The sequence below is a fragment of the Embiotoca jacksoni genome, unplaced genomic scaffold, assembly GCF_022577435.1.
Source record: "Embiotoca jacksoni isolate LCO1_2020_lvr unplaced genomic scaffold, fEmbJac1.0.p SCAF_6, whole genome shotgun sequence".
NCBI lineage: Eukaryota > Metazoa > Chordata > Actinopteri > Embiotocidae > Embiotoca > Embiotoca jacksoni.
This window is the reverse complement of record NW_027185414.1, coordinates 15,915,829-15,932,229: the sequence shown is the minus strand read 5'-3', so window position 1 is coordinate 15,932,229 and position 16,401 is coordinate 15,915,829. Positions and strand designations below refer to the sequence as shown.

General features: G+C 40.7%; 1 protein-coding gene across 2 annotated transcripts; it reads left to right on the top strand.

Moving 5' to 3' along the window:
• Positions 1–1,252: 1,252 nt before the first annotated feature.
• ipo7 (importin 7) lies at positions 1,253–15,190 on the top strand. Of its 2 annotated transcripts, none has more exons than XM_069173528.1 (25): positions 1,253–1,468; positions 3,941–4,022; positions 6,292–6,445; positions 6,629–6,787; positions 6,894–7,050; positions 7,248–7,337; positions 7,463–7,557; positions 7,650–7,734; positions 7,852–7,986; positions 8,400–8,499; positions 8,592–8,668; positions 8,798–8,914; positions 9,291–9,380; positions 9,530–9,695; positions 9,824–9,984; positions 10,556–10,684; positions 11,686–11,752; positions 11,889–12,014; positions 12,178–12,275; positions 12,384–12,479; positions 12,680–12,900; positions 13,468–13,676; positions 13,789–13,995; positions 14,099–14,215; positions 15,018–15,190. In XM_069173528.1, exons 1-25 carry the CDS (start codon positions 1,385–1,387, stop codon positions 15,113–15,115), a joined length of 3,120 nt encoding a protein of 1,039 aa, XP_069029629.1. In that variant the 5' UTR covers positions 1,253–1,384; the 3' UTR covers positions 15,116–15,190. The 2 variants fall into 2 exon arrangements, with proteins under 2 accessions (XP_069029629.1, XP_069029628.1); XM_069173527.1 differs by having other exon boundaries at positions 1,254–1,468; positions 13,786–13,995.
• Positions 15,191–16,401: the final 1,211 nt, after the last annotated feature.

The following is a 16,401-nucleotide window of genomic DNA, read 5'->3' as shown; positions in this document are numbered from 1 at the left end:
GATTAAACTGGCAAACACTAGGTGTGTGGTAAACTTTACCAAAAATTAAATCAACATCAACATTTTATTTGTTGGCCAACTACAGAAACAGATACTTTAAGTAGCTCATAATGAGGATGGTGTGGGAGTGAAATGTTTGTGGCTGCAGGAATGAACACTTTACAATCTGATAAATTAGTATTTTGACTGAATGACTCTGAAAATAAAATGATCTTAGGTTTATCACACGTACCCTTTAGTAACTATTGTACACCACCAATCACAGCTACGGAGACCCAGCTGTCTCTTAATGGGATACTAATCATTTTGTTTTATGCGATTTTTTTTTCTATCTGGACCCGCAGTCTAATAAAATGTTGGAGTAGTGGTGTTTAGTATTATTGAATTATATTGAAGAGAATGTTTCTTTCATGTTAATGTACGAATGTTGTTCTTCTTTCCTCTACCAGTAATCATCTGACGAAGCCTCAGATTTATCTTCTGTGCCTGTTTATAAAACTGGATATTTAGTAGTTCACACTAGCTCCACCTGCAGCAGCTACAACAGTAACATGCTGCTCACACACTAATGATTCACTATTAATCTTGATGTCATTTATATAATGATATACCAGTCAGAGGGACCAAACCAGTACTTTAATATTTTAACTACATTTTAGCTGTGAATGCCTTGTAATGCAGTATATTCATTATTCATGTTGATGTATTTGTAGTAGTTTTACCCATAAGTAAATGATCTCAATACTTCTTCCACCACTGCTGATATCCATTGTTTTGTCCTTAATGGTGCTAAAACACTTACTGTATTATTACCCTCTATTCAACAATTTGCACGACATGTATAATGGTCAACAGAAGTCCGCAGGCGATAGTTATTATCTGTAACATGTTCTGATGTAGTTGAAGGTCAGATTACAGTAGTTTGTGGAAGGATCACAGTATATATTTTGGATTATGATGAAACGATAATTGAACTGTATCACAGGCTATACAACGGAAAGTCTTTAAAACTTAAAAAAAAAAAAAAAAAAAGTCCTTTTGTTATTAGAAGAATACCAAGAAATGAAATCATCCAAAATAACGGATTTTTTTGTTGTTGTTTTGGTTGTTGTAATGAAGACAACCAGTAGGTGGGTCACCTTCACTATCTCAGTGAATCACATGTACACGCGCAGATTGCGCCGGAAACTACAACTCCCATCGCCGCGCGGAAGTTCGTGCTGCACAAATTTGGCGCTGATCTATCCGGGTACTTCGTCCACTGCTTCCTTTCGCGCCGGGTAACCGGAGAGCCGTGCGTCCATGTGCGCAGTGACTGGGAACTGAAAGACCCCCTTTTTTTTTTGAAATATTAAAATCCGAGCCGCAAACAGAGTTTTTCGCGATGGATCCCGAGTCTTTGGTCGAGGCCCTTCGGGGGACGATGGACCCCAACCTGCGGGAGGCCGCGGAGCGACAGCTGAACGAGGTAAAAAACGTTTGAGATTAGCCGTTAACGGTGATGGCAGTTGTGGCGCGGTCCGGGCACCGGGCCTCGGCCGTTCACAACACCGAGACGGTGCGATCACGCCAACCGGACTCCGCTTGGCTTTTTTTTTTTTACCTCGACAAATCCACTCGGTGGATTATTCCGCTCGGCTCCGTACTCCGCGTCTTACCGCCCTCGTCCCTTGTCGCAGTTGTTTCGGCCGTTACTCTTATAAAGGTGAATCCCGTCATCTTTCTCTCTTTCTCTCTCGTGCCATTAAAAAAAAAACCAGGAAAAAAAAAAAAAAAAAAAAAAAAACCAACGTCAACGTTAGCTTCATCTCGAGCCAGCTGTGTCGCTAAAAATGCTAAACGAGCTAGCACGTTCTTCCCTAGCTGAGAGTAGGAGTCATTTCGGCGCTGACACGACATCAGACTAACACCGGCGGCGGGTTTTAAACCTCGGGTGAACCTGGGTGGACGTGGGGCACGGTGCTAGTTGGGGTATTTAACAGCTGGATATTGATGTCAAGCTGCGCGGCTAACGTCAGCTAGCCGACTTAGCTTACTTGTTGGCTTGAGCTGCGCTACATAGCTGCTCACGTGTCACTGTGACAAGCCCTGAACTGAGCACAATGTTTAACACCGCAGCGGGATTTACGTTATCCAGCCTTTTACTGCCGGTTGTCTCACCTTTACTTGATATCTTACCGGTGTCTGTAAATCTAGTTTTGTTTTGTTTTTGTTTTTTTTAACACGTACATTAAAATAAAAGAGTTGTCGGCTAGCAGTTTCGTGTAAGCTAAAGTTAGCAGCAGCCGGGCTGTGTAGTTTAAAAAAAAAAAAGTTGTGTTTGTACGTCACGTATCAGTTTCACTTCGGGCCTTTTAAATTGTGCGTGTATCTGTAATTATGTTTATCAAATCGAATTAACGGGTATACAAGACTGAGATACATTAATTACATGACTGTGATTGCGTTTAACTTTCACTGTAACTTGAAGACCATGAAGTCTTGATTTATTTGAGGCCAGTCTGATGTGCAGGTCCGAGGAAATAGTTGTGCGTTTCCTAGTTGGATAGGATACACGGCTCTCTCTCCTCCTTTTAACAACCCGGAGCCTTTAAATCATAGCTTCAGATGATTTATCCAGGATACATTTGGAGCTCACTGAGCTGCATTTGTTATGTAGATTATATGCAGGAATGACGTCTTTAAAATGGTTTAGAAGCCAGTTTGTGTTTGATGAAGTTACGCTGAACAGTTAGATCACAACGCTGTGATAAAAGCTCCACTGTCCTTTGTGCCCGTGTTAATGTAAGTCACTGACATTTACCACAATCACAGGCCTATTTCTGTCTGATATTCAGGTGATATTCATTCAGCCACGGCAGAAACATTCAGTTTGTAATGCTCCAGTCAAGAAGAACTTCATCTGTTTTGTTCTTGGCAGTAGGAGCTTTTTTTTTGTTTTTTTTTTGTTCACACCCACATATGCATTGACTTGAATGGTCTTGGAGAGTATTCTGACACAGCTGGCTGGACTTATTTGAGTTCTGTATTGAACAAAAGAAATCATGTCTTCTGGAGGAGGATGGAGTAAATCTGTAGTTTCTAAATACAGTTCCTTCCTTAGTCATAAACTGACTCATGGAAATTTGCTAGATAAACATTGAATAAGGCCTGATGAAAATGTAATATAATGCATGTTTTGAACATATATTGATATGTTGGATGAAAGCATATACTGATATACAGAAAATGCTGTTTGATGTGGAGCACTTCTCACAAGTTTGATATCTGTAAATGGCAGCATATTTGAGTCTGACCCATGCAGATATCTGATACCTCCTTATTTATCAGGTTTACAAGTTCACCGGGACCAGCCAAATGCTCCTTTTTTTTTTTCTGGTGGAGGGAATTACCCAGAATTCAACCTTAGTTACTTGACCACTTAATCATATTTTGGGTCGCAGCTGGTTATTGTGAGCATCGGTTTGTTATGAAACTAGTTTTTAATGGAAGACTCATGATATTTACAGATTTGGACATTTTTTTCATAACTCGGGTTTTGACTTGTGACAAATGCTGATGTTGGAAAATAACACAGTTTATTGTACATTATGTAAAAATGCTCCAAATTGCTCATTAATATTTGTGAACCGACAAGTAATTGTCTGTCCTTGTCAGTTGCCTAGCAACACTGTTGATGTGCCAGTATGACTTAAAGCATGTTAATGCCAAACTTAATGTGTACTCAACTTACCTTGTCCAAAAAATAGACCCAAGTTTGCTGTGAAAGCTCAAAATAGTTTTTTATGAAACAAATACAAAAAAAAAAAATGGCACAAAACCTATTGCACACAAAATACCATATATAATTTACAATTTATGATATACAAAAATAGGAGATTCCAAATGTTATGTGTTTTTATGAACAGTTTACATTCAGCTTTTCTATTGTGATTTACAGGGTCACACCCAGGTAAACTTTGTGTCCACCCTGCTGCGTGTCACCATGACCGATCAGCTGGATTTGCCTGTCAGGCAAGCAGGTGAGTCTAAACTTTGACATGTAAAGAATGGTTCTGCAGTTGCTCTGCATATGTAAATCTGTTTTTCACTTTGATAGCTATTTATTTCAGTCTTTCTGGGCAGTAGAAAAATAACAGTTCCTCAGGAAATACAATTTTCAACACTTTTGTTTCTCGTTAAGAAGTGTTATTTTAACACAATGTTATGACATGCAGTCAATGCTTTTATCCTCTTGTATAAACTGGAACCACACACGGTTACTGAAAAACCCTGCTACTGTGTGACTTTATGACTTTACCACTTTATCCTGCATCTGACTAAATTTGTTGGATTGCATTAGATGAGAAATCGACGAGAGGTTCTCCATGATCCCAAGTTAAACAGGTCACTTACATAATGGTTTTAAAAAAGGATAATTTAGCTGCGATACGTGATTCACACTTGTGTTTTTGTGAGGCTAAAGTGCCACGCTCAAGTGCAGTGTACACGTGGAGTTGGTTAAATATAGCTTGTTTTGCTTCAGTCAAATGCAGCTCAGTGAGGAAGGTCTTAATCGAGGGGGGGGGGGGAATCTGTTTTCAGAGTTAAAGTCTTGACCAAAGTTGTTACAGAAAGTACACAGACAGTATCTGAATCATTGTGTGTCCACCTCTCAAGTATTCACAGCTCTACTAGCAAATTGAGCTGCTATAGAGATGGGCTTTGGTGCAATAAATTACTTTTCCAGCTGTAGAAAAGAAATGTCTGACAGTGTTGAGAGCAGAATAGAGGCAAAGCTCCTCCAGACTGCACTGAAGATCTTGGAATAATTTCAAATTAGATTAGAAAAGTAGATTACAAACGTACATACGTCTAAATTTATATGCTGGCACTTAGTCAATCACTTAGGCTGGCCAGATTGTTATTTGTTTAGAGGCTGTCTGGTTTGAAGCTGGGAGGCAGTCCAACATAAAAACACTTGTCATGTTTTGTTTAGTTTTTTTTCTTTTTTATGGAAAAATACACAGCTTCTTTTGTGATCACTTTGTGATTGACAGTTCTTGCATCATTTTGTGTGACTAGATTGATCAAATTATAGTAGTTGTTTCACAGCCCCTCACGTCCCTGGAAAGCACGATTGAATGTGGGTTTGAGTTGTATTTGAATCAGAGTTGGCAGTATGATGCTGTGTTCTTGAGGTTCCTGCTACCAAATTAAGACAACACAGGTAAATAAGATTTCATATGTGGTGCTCAAAGCATGTTAAAATAATATTGTTCTTGAGTTTTTAGATGTGATATTTGTTTTTAAATCTTATTTATTTTTAGTACCACAAATGAAATTTCATTCACCTCAAATGTGTTTGTGTGTTAGCAACTAAAAAGCTCAACATATAAAGCACACTGAATCCTTCTCAGCTCAATGCTTCAAGGGGAAATTGAGAATTTCTGTGATGTGAAATGATAGTTTTGAGTCATCATAGTTGTACCCCTTTGGCCTTGTTCATATTATTTCTAATATTGAATTTCGGACTATTTCAACTTTTATGAAGAAGAAGGCTGTGATGTTAGAGAATGGCTTCATGTTATTTTAGTTGCCATTTTTGGTCATATATTTAAGCTTGCAGTAGTTTCATTAATCTACACATTTTCGAGATGTAATTTCCCTCATGTCCATGAATCTCATTTATATGACGGACTTGGTGGCTTTGCAATGCTGTGTGGTTTGGTGGTCATAGGTGGAGGGGAGTGGGGGTTAATGCTCCGTCAGCATTGATAGGCTGGATTATGATTGCCTCGCCAGCAGTGTAGACATTTGTGTCAGCAGTCTGACGTCTGCCTCCCAGCCCTCACTCCTCCGCTGCCTCAGATGCCTCTCCCAGCGAGCCACTGAACTCAGTGGGGCCCCACACTGTCGATATGAACCGAGCTGACACCCTGGTGCCACATTCAAAACTACTGAACTACAGATGGAAGAATTTATTTCTGTAGCTTAGGCTTTAGGTGGCTCTAAATTCACACTGCTGTGCTGTACACAGCTATAAAGATGTAAATGCAGTCAGTGTGATGGGTGCAAGTTTGGGACTTGCATAATGGTGGGGTTTTTTTTAATTTATTTTTTTTTAACCCATACATAGTGGTTCAGTTACTTTGGTAAGTAACTGAACCACTATGTTAATGTGGGGAAACATAATATAATACTAATATTTTTAGGACACATTTATCCATCAGGTTTTTGGGTCTTTGAAGTTTGGGATGTGCTCTGAAAGAGCTTTAAATGGCTGACCTTTTGTATTCTCTCTCTGTGTAGGTGTGATTTACCTTAAGAACATGATAACCCAGCACTGGAGTGATGGAGACGGTTCAGGCACAGAGACGCCTGTTAATAACATCCCGGATGAGGACAGGCAGTTCATTCGAGACAACATAGTGGAGGCCATCATCCACTCCCCCGAGCGCATCAGGTAACGCAAACCCTGCTGGCTGATCGGAGCGATAGGACCACAGGGGATTTTTTTTTTTTTTTTTTTTTTTTTTTTTTTTTTCATCCATCCATGTTTCCTTCCAATCCCTCATGTCCACTCCACTTAATGTGTTGTCACTTTTTGAATCTCCTTGTTCTAAAACTGCCCTTTTAAACTTGACAGGGTTCAGCTGACAACATGTATCCACCACATGATCAAGCATGACTACCCCGGCAAGTGGACGACCATCGTGGACAAGATTGGCTTCTACCTGCAGTCAGACAACAGTGCAGGATGGCTGGGCATCTTGCTCTGTCTTTACCAGCTTGTCAAAAACTATGAGTAAGTTCCAGTTTTCAATCTTCAATACTTTATATTTTCGTATAAAACATGAAGTGGGAGGTAAACATTGTGTTCGTGGTGCTGATGTAAACTTTGTCTGAAACAGATACAAGAAACCAGAAGAGCGTCAACCTCTTGTGGCTGCCATGCACATCTTCATGCCCATGCTGAAAGAACGCTTCATCCAGCTGCTGCCTGACCACTCCAGTGACTCTGTCCTCATACAGAAACAGATCTTCAAAATCCTCTATGCCCTCTTCCAGGTGATGTCACAACTCCTAAAGCTCTGAGTGACCCGTGTTAAAAAAAGAACAAGCAGTATTAAAATACATGTTTTTCATTGAAATCAATGTTTATTCTTAAATATATAGAAAACATGAACATAATAGAAATATGTGCTGTCGTTGTAGTAGGATTTCAGTTTTTAGAGAAAACCTGACTGTCTTGTCTGTCCCCACAGTACAACCTCCCTCTGGAGCTCATCAACAGACAGAACCTGACAGAGTGGATGGAGATCCTGAAGACAGTAGTGGACAGAGATGTACCTCCGGTAAGAAGACAAAATTCATTTGTATCGCTTTTATAATGGCAAAACTTTAAAAAAAAGATTTACAAGGTGTGCACATTTTACTTCTCCACAAGCAGACTGTCCTAACAATGCTTTTGTTTGTGCAGGAGACGATGCAGATAGATGAAGATGAGCGGCCTGAGCTGCCGTGGTGGAAGTGTAAGAAGTGGGCCCTTCACATCTTGGCTCGGCTGTTTGAGAGGTAAAAGTCCCGTAAAACATCTTTTGACTCGCTGAATAAATCGTACAAACATGTTTAAAATGATCATTCACTATATTAAATCCTGTTTGCAGGTATGGAAGTCCAGGCAACACAACCAAAGAGTACGCAGAGTTTGCTGAACTTTTCCTAAAAGAATATGCAGTTCCTGCACAGCAGGTAAGACGTTTAAAAGACAAAAAGTATTTACAGTGGCCCTCCAGTCAGACCAAAGTGTACTTTGTTTTGAGAGAACATCACAAATAAATTGAGTTTTTTTGTGCCTTTGTCTCCTAGGTGCTGCTGAAAGTCTTATACCAGTACAAGGAAAAGCAATACGTGGCTCCCAGAGTACTCCAACAGACACTCAACTACATCAACCAGGGCATAGCACACGCTCTGACGTGGAAAAACCTCAAACCACACATCCAGGTAAACATACAACATGTTTGAATGGCCAGTAAACATTTCACAGTTCTGTATATGACAGATGTTTAACTGTGCATCAACAAAATTGTGAAACCCTTTTTGTTTTGATGGACTGGTCACTGGCAGAAGATTTAAGTGCAGGCTGCTAATCAGTCCTAGTTCATCTGCAGCTAAAATAAGCAATACTGTCTCCTATTTTATCATGTTACCACCTCATGGAGAGGATGCTGTTTGGCTAACAAAATAATAAACCAAATAGTGTTTTTGTTTATAGATTTAACAGTCTGCAGTGGGAGCTTAGTATTTGGAATAATTGGAAAGCGTGTAGAACCTGTTCCGCGACAACAACAGCTCTCGCGTCGAGTTCCTGATGTCTACTGTGTTAACCTTTCCTAATTGTAACCTTTGCTTTTCAGGGCATCATTCAGGATGTGGTGTTCCCCCTCATGTGTTACACAGATAGCGATGAGGAACTGTGGCAGGAGGATCCATATGAGTACATCCGCATGAAGTTTGGTAAGCAGACAAAGTTTTTGCCTGGACTCTAAAATGAATCGAGTGCATGTGTAATGACTAACTGTCCCTTCAATTTGTGCCATGTCCCTTAGACGTGTTCGAGGACTTCATCTCCCCAACAACAGCAGCTCAAACGCTCCTCTTCACTGCCTGCAACAAGAGGAAAGAGGTGAGTTGACATTAGGTTCTTGGGAATTTTCCACAATTGTGTGCAAGAAACAGATGTTGTCTCTGTCCCATAATTCAAATATAGTTCTCACTAAAGAATAATACAGTGTGTTGTTCATTCTTTGTTTAGGTGCTGCAAAAGACCATGGGCTTCTGTTACCAGATTCTCACTGATCCCAGCTCGGACCCCAGGAAAAAGGATGGTGCTCTGCACATGATCGGTTCTTTGGCTGAAATCCTGCTGAAGGTAAGCTGCTCCCAGCGGCTTTATTTGCACTACTGCTCTGACAGCCCCCGTTTTTAACACGAGATGATTTTGCAGGAAGTGATTTAGATATCTATTATTGGAGATGATGAAAACTACTGTGCCTACTTGGTTTTAGATTGGAATTGTTTAGTTGAAGTCCATTTTAATATTTCATAGCTGTGGTCCAAATATTGCCAAAACTGTAGAGTTGAAATTAGCCATTTACCTAAACTCAGTTTGAACAGCCTTTTTTCTAGTAAGTTCCAAACTAGTCATTCATGAATTTTTGGTAAAGTACAAACTGCACATACAGGAAAAGTGTTGTGTAAATTGTGTTTGATGGTCTTCACAGTTTTTCCTTTATGTCTTTACACAGAAAAAGGTATACAAGGACCAGATGGAGTTCATGCTGCAGAATCATGTCTTCCCCCTGTTCCGCAGTGAACTGGGCTACATGAGAGCCAGAGTGAGTGATAATCACCCAACCAGCAGACCTCAGACTTCTGTGATAACAGCACTGAATGAAGTGACTTACAATGTTGGCATGTATCTTTAGTTTAGGACCTTTTTAATCTGTCCTGTCTCATTCTCTCAACCCCTCTTGTTTTCATATAGGCTTGCTGGGTCCTGCATTACTTCTGTGAGGTGAAGTTCAAAAGTGACCAGAACCTGCAGACAGCTCTTGAGCTGACCCGCCTCTGTCTAATCAATGACAATGAGATGCCAGTAAAGGTAGAGGCTGCTATTGCCCTGCAGGTTCTCATCAGCAACCAGGAGAAAGGTGTGCAAGTAAAGTCATGCAGCTCATGGTTTGCTGACTGCACCACATACAGTAATTGTCTGGGTCTTTTGTTTATTCAATAGTGTAATTTAATAGTCATGTCTAAAGTTTTGTATTTTGTTGTTTAGCCAAAGAATACATCACCCCCTTCATCCGGCCAGTGATGCAGGCACTCCTGCACATTGTCAGAGAGACAGAGAATGATGACCTCACCAATGTCATCCAGAAGATGATCTGTGAATATAGCGAGGAGGTCACTCCAATTGCAGTGGAGATGACACAGCACTTGGTGAGTGCAATCCGTGTGAAGGCTATCTGTTGGTGTCATGATTTTGATATGATACCATCAGATTGGCCAAATAAGCTCTCTCCCTAAGGTTGCTATGAATGAGGAGAACTGTGATTTCCAAGAGGACAATAACTATTTGAAGATGATCTGTGTTATTTCCAAACTGACTTTATTCTAATAGAAAGCAGGCAAAATAAATAAAAGTATTACTGGGCAGATTTTTATCCAAAACTGTGATGTGCCTGACAAAAAGACAACTGCAAATCCACTTTAAGGTACCAGGATTGTGATTGCTTCATCAAATTTGCTGGCATCATCAACTATTATCCAACATCAAAGTTGTCCTTTTTTTTTTTTTTTTTTCCTACGTGAATAGTTCCCAAATGCTTGTATGTTTGAACCCTCTGTTACTTTTAAGAGAAACATCCAGTCAAATTTGCTTGGTAACTTTTCCTTTTCATATTGTGTAGGAGTCCTGATAGGGGAAATCTATCAGATCTCCAGCCCGACAATGACCGTTAAGATATTTGGAAACTAATAGAAACACAACCATGTCTTCGCTCTTTGACAGGCGATGACGTTCAATCAGGTGATTCAGACGGGGCCTGACGAGGAGGGAGGGGATGACAAGGCTGTGACGGCAATGGGCATCCTCAACACCATTGACACCTTGCTAAGTGTGGTGGAGGACCACAAAGAGGTAAGCAGCATAGCTATTAAGTGCGCTGCACACACGCACAGACACAGTCTCCTGGCTGATCACTCATCTCGGAGCCACTTCCTCTGTAGAAGCAGCTCTGGTCTGCTGCAGCCTTCCTGCCAACACACTTGAGCCACCCACCAACTCCTGGGAACACGCTCTGTACTCGCCATGTTCAAAATGAGTCAGGCTGAGGCAGACGCTAGAAATAGTGCCGGGGCATGCTGCCACCATGTCTGCTGAAACATAGGACTACTGCTGCCTGAAGCCAAGAAGCTATTAGATTTGACCAAGCCTTTTGGATTTTTGATTGCGTAATGGTTCAGTAGTTTAGGTTTCAGTCTTTAAAAAAATATTTTTATTTTTTTTTTAAAGATTTTTTTTTTAATTTTAATGTACGTCGCTTAGCTGCTCAGAAGTGGAAGTACTTTTATTTGAAGTGTGAATTTCAACTGGATGATGAATTGCTTGTACTCTTTGCTTCTAGTTTGACACTGTCCATATTTTACACTGATCTTTAATCCTGTTGTCAGGTGAGTAATTACAGAATCATTCTGCAGTTTAAAAAAAAAAAAAAATCCCTTCTGAAATTATGATTTACATTTAAATATCCCTGCATAATCTGTTTTACACAATTAAAAGAAGGGCTGCAGAAATCATGATTTTCATAATCCATAAATCTGGTGATTATTTTCTTGAATAATCAATCAGCTGTTTGATCTTTTAAATGTCAGAAAGTAATGAAAAATGTCAACCAGTGTTTCCTAAAGATGAAGGTGCAGCATAAAATGTCTTGTTTTGCCCGAGCAACAGTCCACAGCCTGAAGATAGTTGGTATAATATCATGAAGGACTAAAGGAACCAGAAAATATTGAATGATTCTCCCTGACAGTCGAAGTGTCAGGAACATGCTGTTAAGATTAAACTACACACTTTGGATTTGACAGCTTTATTATATATTGATGAAATCCTCATTACCTTTAACCCTGCTGCTGTTTCAGATCACCCAGCAGCTGGAGGGCATCTGTCTGCAGGTGATTGGCACTGTGCTGCAACAACACGTACTGGGTAAGTACGACCGCCTCTTCCTGATCTTCCACATTCCACCTGCATGTTGCACTAACACTGTTTCTGTCTGACCTACTGATTATTTACAGACCAGATTTACCTAGAGTGACTCTCTTGTCTTTCACTTGCTTCCCAGAATTCTATGAGGAGATCCTGTCCTTGGCTCACAGTCTGACCTGCCAGCAGGTGTCACCACAGATGTGGCAGCTTCTTCCACTTGTGTATGAAGTCTTCCAGCAGGATGGATTTGATTACTTCACAGGTACGAGCATGAAAGGAAAACTCTTCACGCTGATGTTGGGATGCTTCAGTGAGGGGTGTAGACTTTTCAATGAAATCCAGGCCTGTACTCTTAAATCAGCCAGTTTCCTGAGTTTAGACATTGAAAGAGGAACAAGTGGGAATAACAACTGTTTCTGTTTCAGATATGATGCCTCTCCTTCACAACTATGTCACAGTCGACACAGACACCCTCCTATCTGACACCAAATACCTAGAGATTATCTATAGCATGTGCAAGAAGGTAACAGCGAGCATGACGAAACATGTTGCAAGAGTGTCTATGTATTCAGGCTGAATTATTTGTGGAGTGCTCTTTAGGAGGTTTACCATGGCCTGTTACTTTACACAGGTCCTGACAGGTGATCCAGGTGAGGATCCAGAGTGCCATGCAGCTAAGCTCTTAGAGGTGATCATTCTGCAGTGCAAAGGCCGTGGCATTGATCAGGTCAGTGGTGAATGAAGTTAATCCTATTTTCCATTTAACAGAAGTGAGCCACTCAGATAAAGCGGTAACTCCTACCTCGCAGTGACTATTCAAACATGTACAGGATGCACGAAGGCCTGCAGTTGTGTAGTATTTTTTTTTAAAAATCATGTTTGTCATCCTGATGAGATGTGTGCTATCTCACCCTGCTGCTGTTGCAGGTTGTGCCCTTGTTCGTGGCTGCTGCATTGGAGCGTTTGACGCGGGAGGTGAAGACGAGTGAGCTGAGGACTATGTGCCTGCAGGTGGCCATCGCTGCACTTTACTACAGCCCCCCTCTTCTCCTCAACACTTTGGAGAATCTTCGCTTTCCCAACAACACTGAGCCAATCACTAACCACTTCATAAGCCAGTGGCTGAAAGATGTCGATTGCTTCCTTGGGTAAGACTCAAGTTTTTATTAATGCATGTTCCAGCTAAAGATGAACTATTGACCATCGGAGACAAAAATGCTGATGAATTTTCCATTTAATGTCTTAATACGCGTGCAGCAGAATTGGTTTTTAGTGTGTAATTAGAGTCACGCACTCCAGAGGCAGAGGAGGGAGGAAGAAATTCAGGAGATCGAGCTTTTGGTGCAGACAAACTTTAAAAAAAAATTGTATGATGTATTGTTGGATTTAAAATGAACCAAAATACAACTTAAGAGCACTTTGCTGTGAGAGTAGACATACTGACATTTAAAATGGAATGATGGACGACAGTCTGTCTGTAATAGCTGGTAATGACAATATTACATTATTAAAATACTGATGACTGTCCAACCTTGCTAGAGCTGCAGGTGTCAGGTGTTGACTGATGTCATCTTGCCCAACCACAGCACAAATATGTTGTGCCTTTCCCTAAAAGACAGCTGACTTTAAATCTTCATTAATCAGTCGTTGCTATTTTTTAATCTGGTGTTCACTGAACTGCGACTAACGTTTTGTTCCCCTTGCTCTGCTCACAGCCTCCACGACAGGAAGATGTGCATTCTGGGACTCTGCGCTCTCATCGACCTCGACCACAGGCCTCAGGCTGTCAACCAGGTGGCCGGTCAGCTTCTCCCAGCAGCCATCCTACTGTTCAGTGGCCTGAAGAGGGCGTACGCCTGTCGAGCAGAGCATGAGAATGAGGACGAGGACGACGATGAAGACGGGGAAGATGAGGATGACAACGGTAAGACATAAATATTTGATGTATTAAGTGTCACTCCTGCTACATTTAGTGTCACGCTGCAAGTCAAGACGTGAACTGTTTTTGAAAGGACTTGTCTTCACTCTGAAAGTAGCCGAACTTGGCAGTGATGAGGACGACATCGATGAAGAGGGTCAGGAGTACCTGGAGATGCTGGCAAAGCATGCAGGGGAGGACGGAGATGATGAAGACTGGGAGGAGGACGATGCTGAGGAGACGGCACTCGAGGGCTACACTACAGCTGTAGACGACGAAGATAACTTGGTGGACGAGTATCAGATCTTCAAAGCCATACTACAGAGTAAGGCAACAAACTTTTTATCACTGTCTTGCAAATCCGAAATGAATGTTTCAGTCAAATAAATGTGTCCCTGTTGTACTGATGTCACGTCACTGTGATGCAGATATCCAGACCCGTGACCCGGCATGGTACCAGGCACTAACACAAGCCCTCGACGAGGAACAGGGCAAACAGCTTCAGGACATTGGCACACTTGCAGACCAGAGACGGGCAGCACACGGTGAGCGCCAGCTAAGACGGCTCCTCAATTTTCCAATTAAATGCTGACGCTTCACTTCAGGCTGACAATAAAGCAATTTTTCTACTTTGTACCATTTACTGCTTTTTTGTTTTGTTTTGTTTATTGATGTAGTTCTACGTGAAATAAAAACTCCATTATACAACCAATCTACATGATTATGAAAATATAGATTTGCACCTCCATATAAGACGATAGGTGTGCACTCCCAGTTCAACAGTAAACATTGTGTACACTGTAGCCCAACCTGCCTGTATGATTTCTGACTGCTCGTTGAGCAGAGCAGTGGTCCCTGGATTTAATGAACCAAACTGTCCCTGCTGTCCCTGTGGAATCTTTTGTTGCATGTTGGTCCTCATTTCTATCTCATCATTTCGTCTTCATTATCAACGAACAACAAAAAAAACAAAAAAAAAAACTTCAGCAGCTGAGCATCAGAGGGTGAAGAAAGCAGATGAGTGTATGTTGGGGTTACTTAATCTTTTAATCATGCTTGTCCCTCTTTCCATTGTATTTTTCTGTTTTCCCTGTTGGATTAACAATAAATTTTCTTGCCTTAACATTATATACCTACATCCTGTGTTGTTCTGTGGATGATGATGATAATAATACAGGGAATAAAAATGCAAGAGCGTTATTTTTCACATGACAAAATGAGAGTTGTCTTGGAGCTCCACACTAACTTATTAAAATGACAAACGAACAGTGAGCAGCAGTAAATCTTAAGTAAACCCTGGTTTACTGCTTATTTGGCTAAGTACTGTTGCTTATTGTCTGATTGCAGAATCCAAGATGATCGAGAAACACGGCGGGTACAAGTTCACAGCGCCAGTGGTGCCATCTACTTTCAACTTTGGAGGCACTGCTCCAGGGATGAATTGAGTCATCTGTTCTACTTTTTATTACTCTGTGACTGATTGTAGTGAAGTGAAAACAAAGCTTGTGTTGTTCCCTTAAGTAGTGGTTCCAGAACTGGTTCTTCTCAGTCATTCTTCAATCTGTCAAATGGGAAATAGCACCAGAAGATGTGGGAAAGCAACCAAAATGCAACCAATGGCTGGGGAAAACAAACCAAGAACTTGAGCACGATGCAAGAGAAGAAGCTCTGAACAACGCTGTCTTCTGGAGCCCAGAGCGGAGGGGATACCATGACAGCAACTCTTTTGTTTATCGTTTTTTTTCCCACTTAAACAAAATTGGGGGATTAACAGATAGAATTGATAATGGGACTAAATATTTCATTATCACTGTTGTGGCCAAGTGGTCGTAATAAGATTATACCTCTGGTAGTGGTGAAATCTACATTATTTTCTACATAAACAAACACCTGTTTATGTATTTTCAAGCCAAGGTTATTGCTTTTTCAAGTAGCCTTGAAAAACAACCAGAGGCATTTGTAAGGTATCAACAGCTGTATTCATATGTAGCATATTGGATAATTCATAGCACTATGTGATGCCTGATCTCTGTAAATTAATGACTAGCACTTTCATATTGTTCAGGTCTCCTAGCCTTCTGTATCAGACTGCAAATTTTTTAAATTGAAGACTATTTAAAATGAAAACAGCTGTAACTTTGTTACTTTGCAAGTGACTTCTGTAATGGCTGGTCGTAATGCATCTGGTTACAGAGTGGATCGGTGGGCAACTCGGAAACATCAATTTCAGGAAAAGAGGATGCTCTTGGTGTTCAGTATGGCTACAGGACAAGTGTTTGTGAGCACTGAAAGTGCAATTGGATACATCATTGAAGCATGTACAATTGGACTTATCGTGAAGGTCTCAAGCTTTTGGTTGGTGTATGGATGAACCATCTATATATACAACAACATATTAAAAAAAAAAAAAAAAAAGCTAAGGGATTTCATGACCATGAGTGTTTACTTGTAGAGGCACACATCTTTTCCTGCTTAGTGACGATTTTATAAGCATCTGGTAAATAACTTCACTTGTTTTAGACACACAATCAGACTCTTGCTTTGTTAGACACCACATGGAGAATGTCCACAGATACTTTGTTAGACCTCTACAACAACTTCAGATCAAATCTGAATCAGTGTAATTAGCAGGAACTCTTTGACAGTGTCTCATAACAATAAGGGACTGGCTAATGTCTAGTTTAGGTGTGGTGGTGCTTATTCATGAACACCAAGTCCTTTTGATTATTGA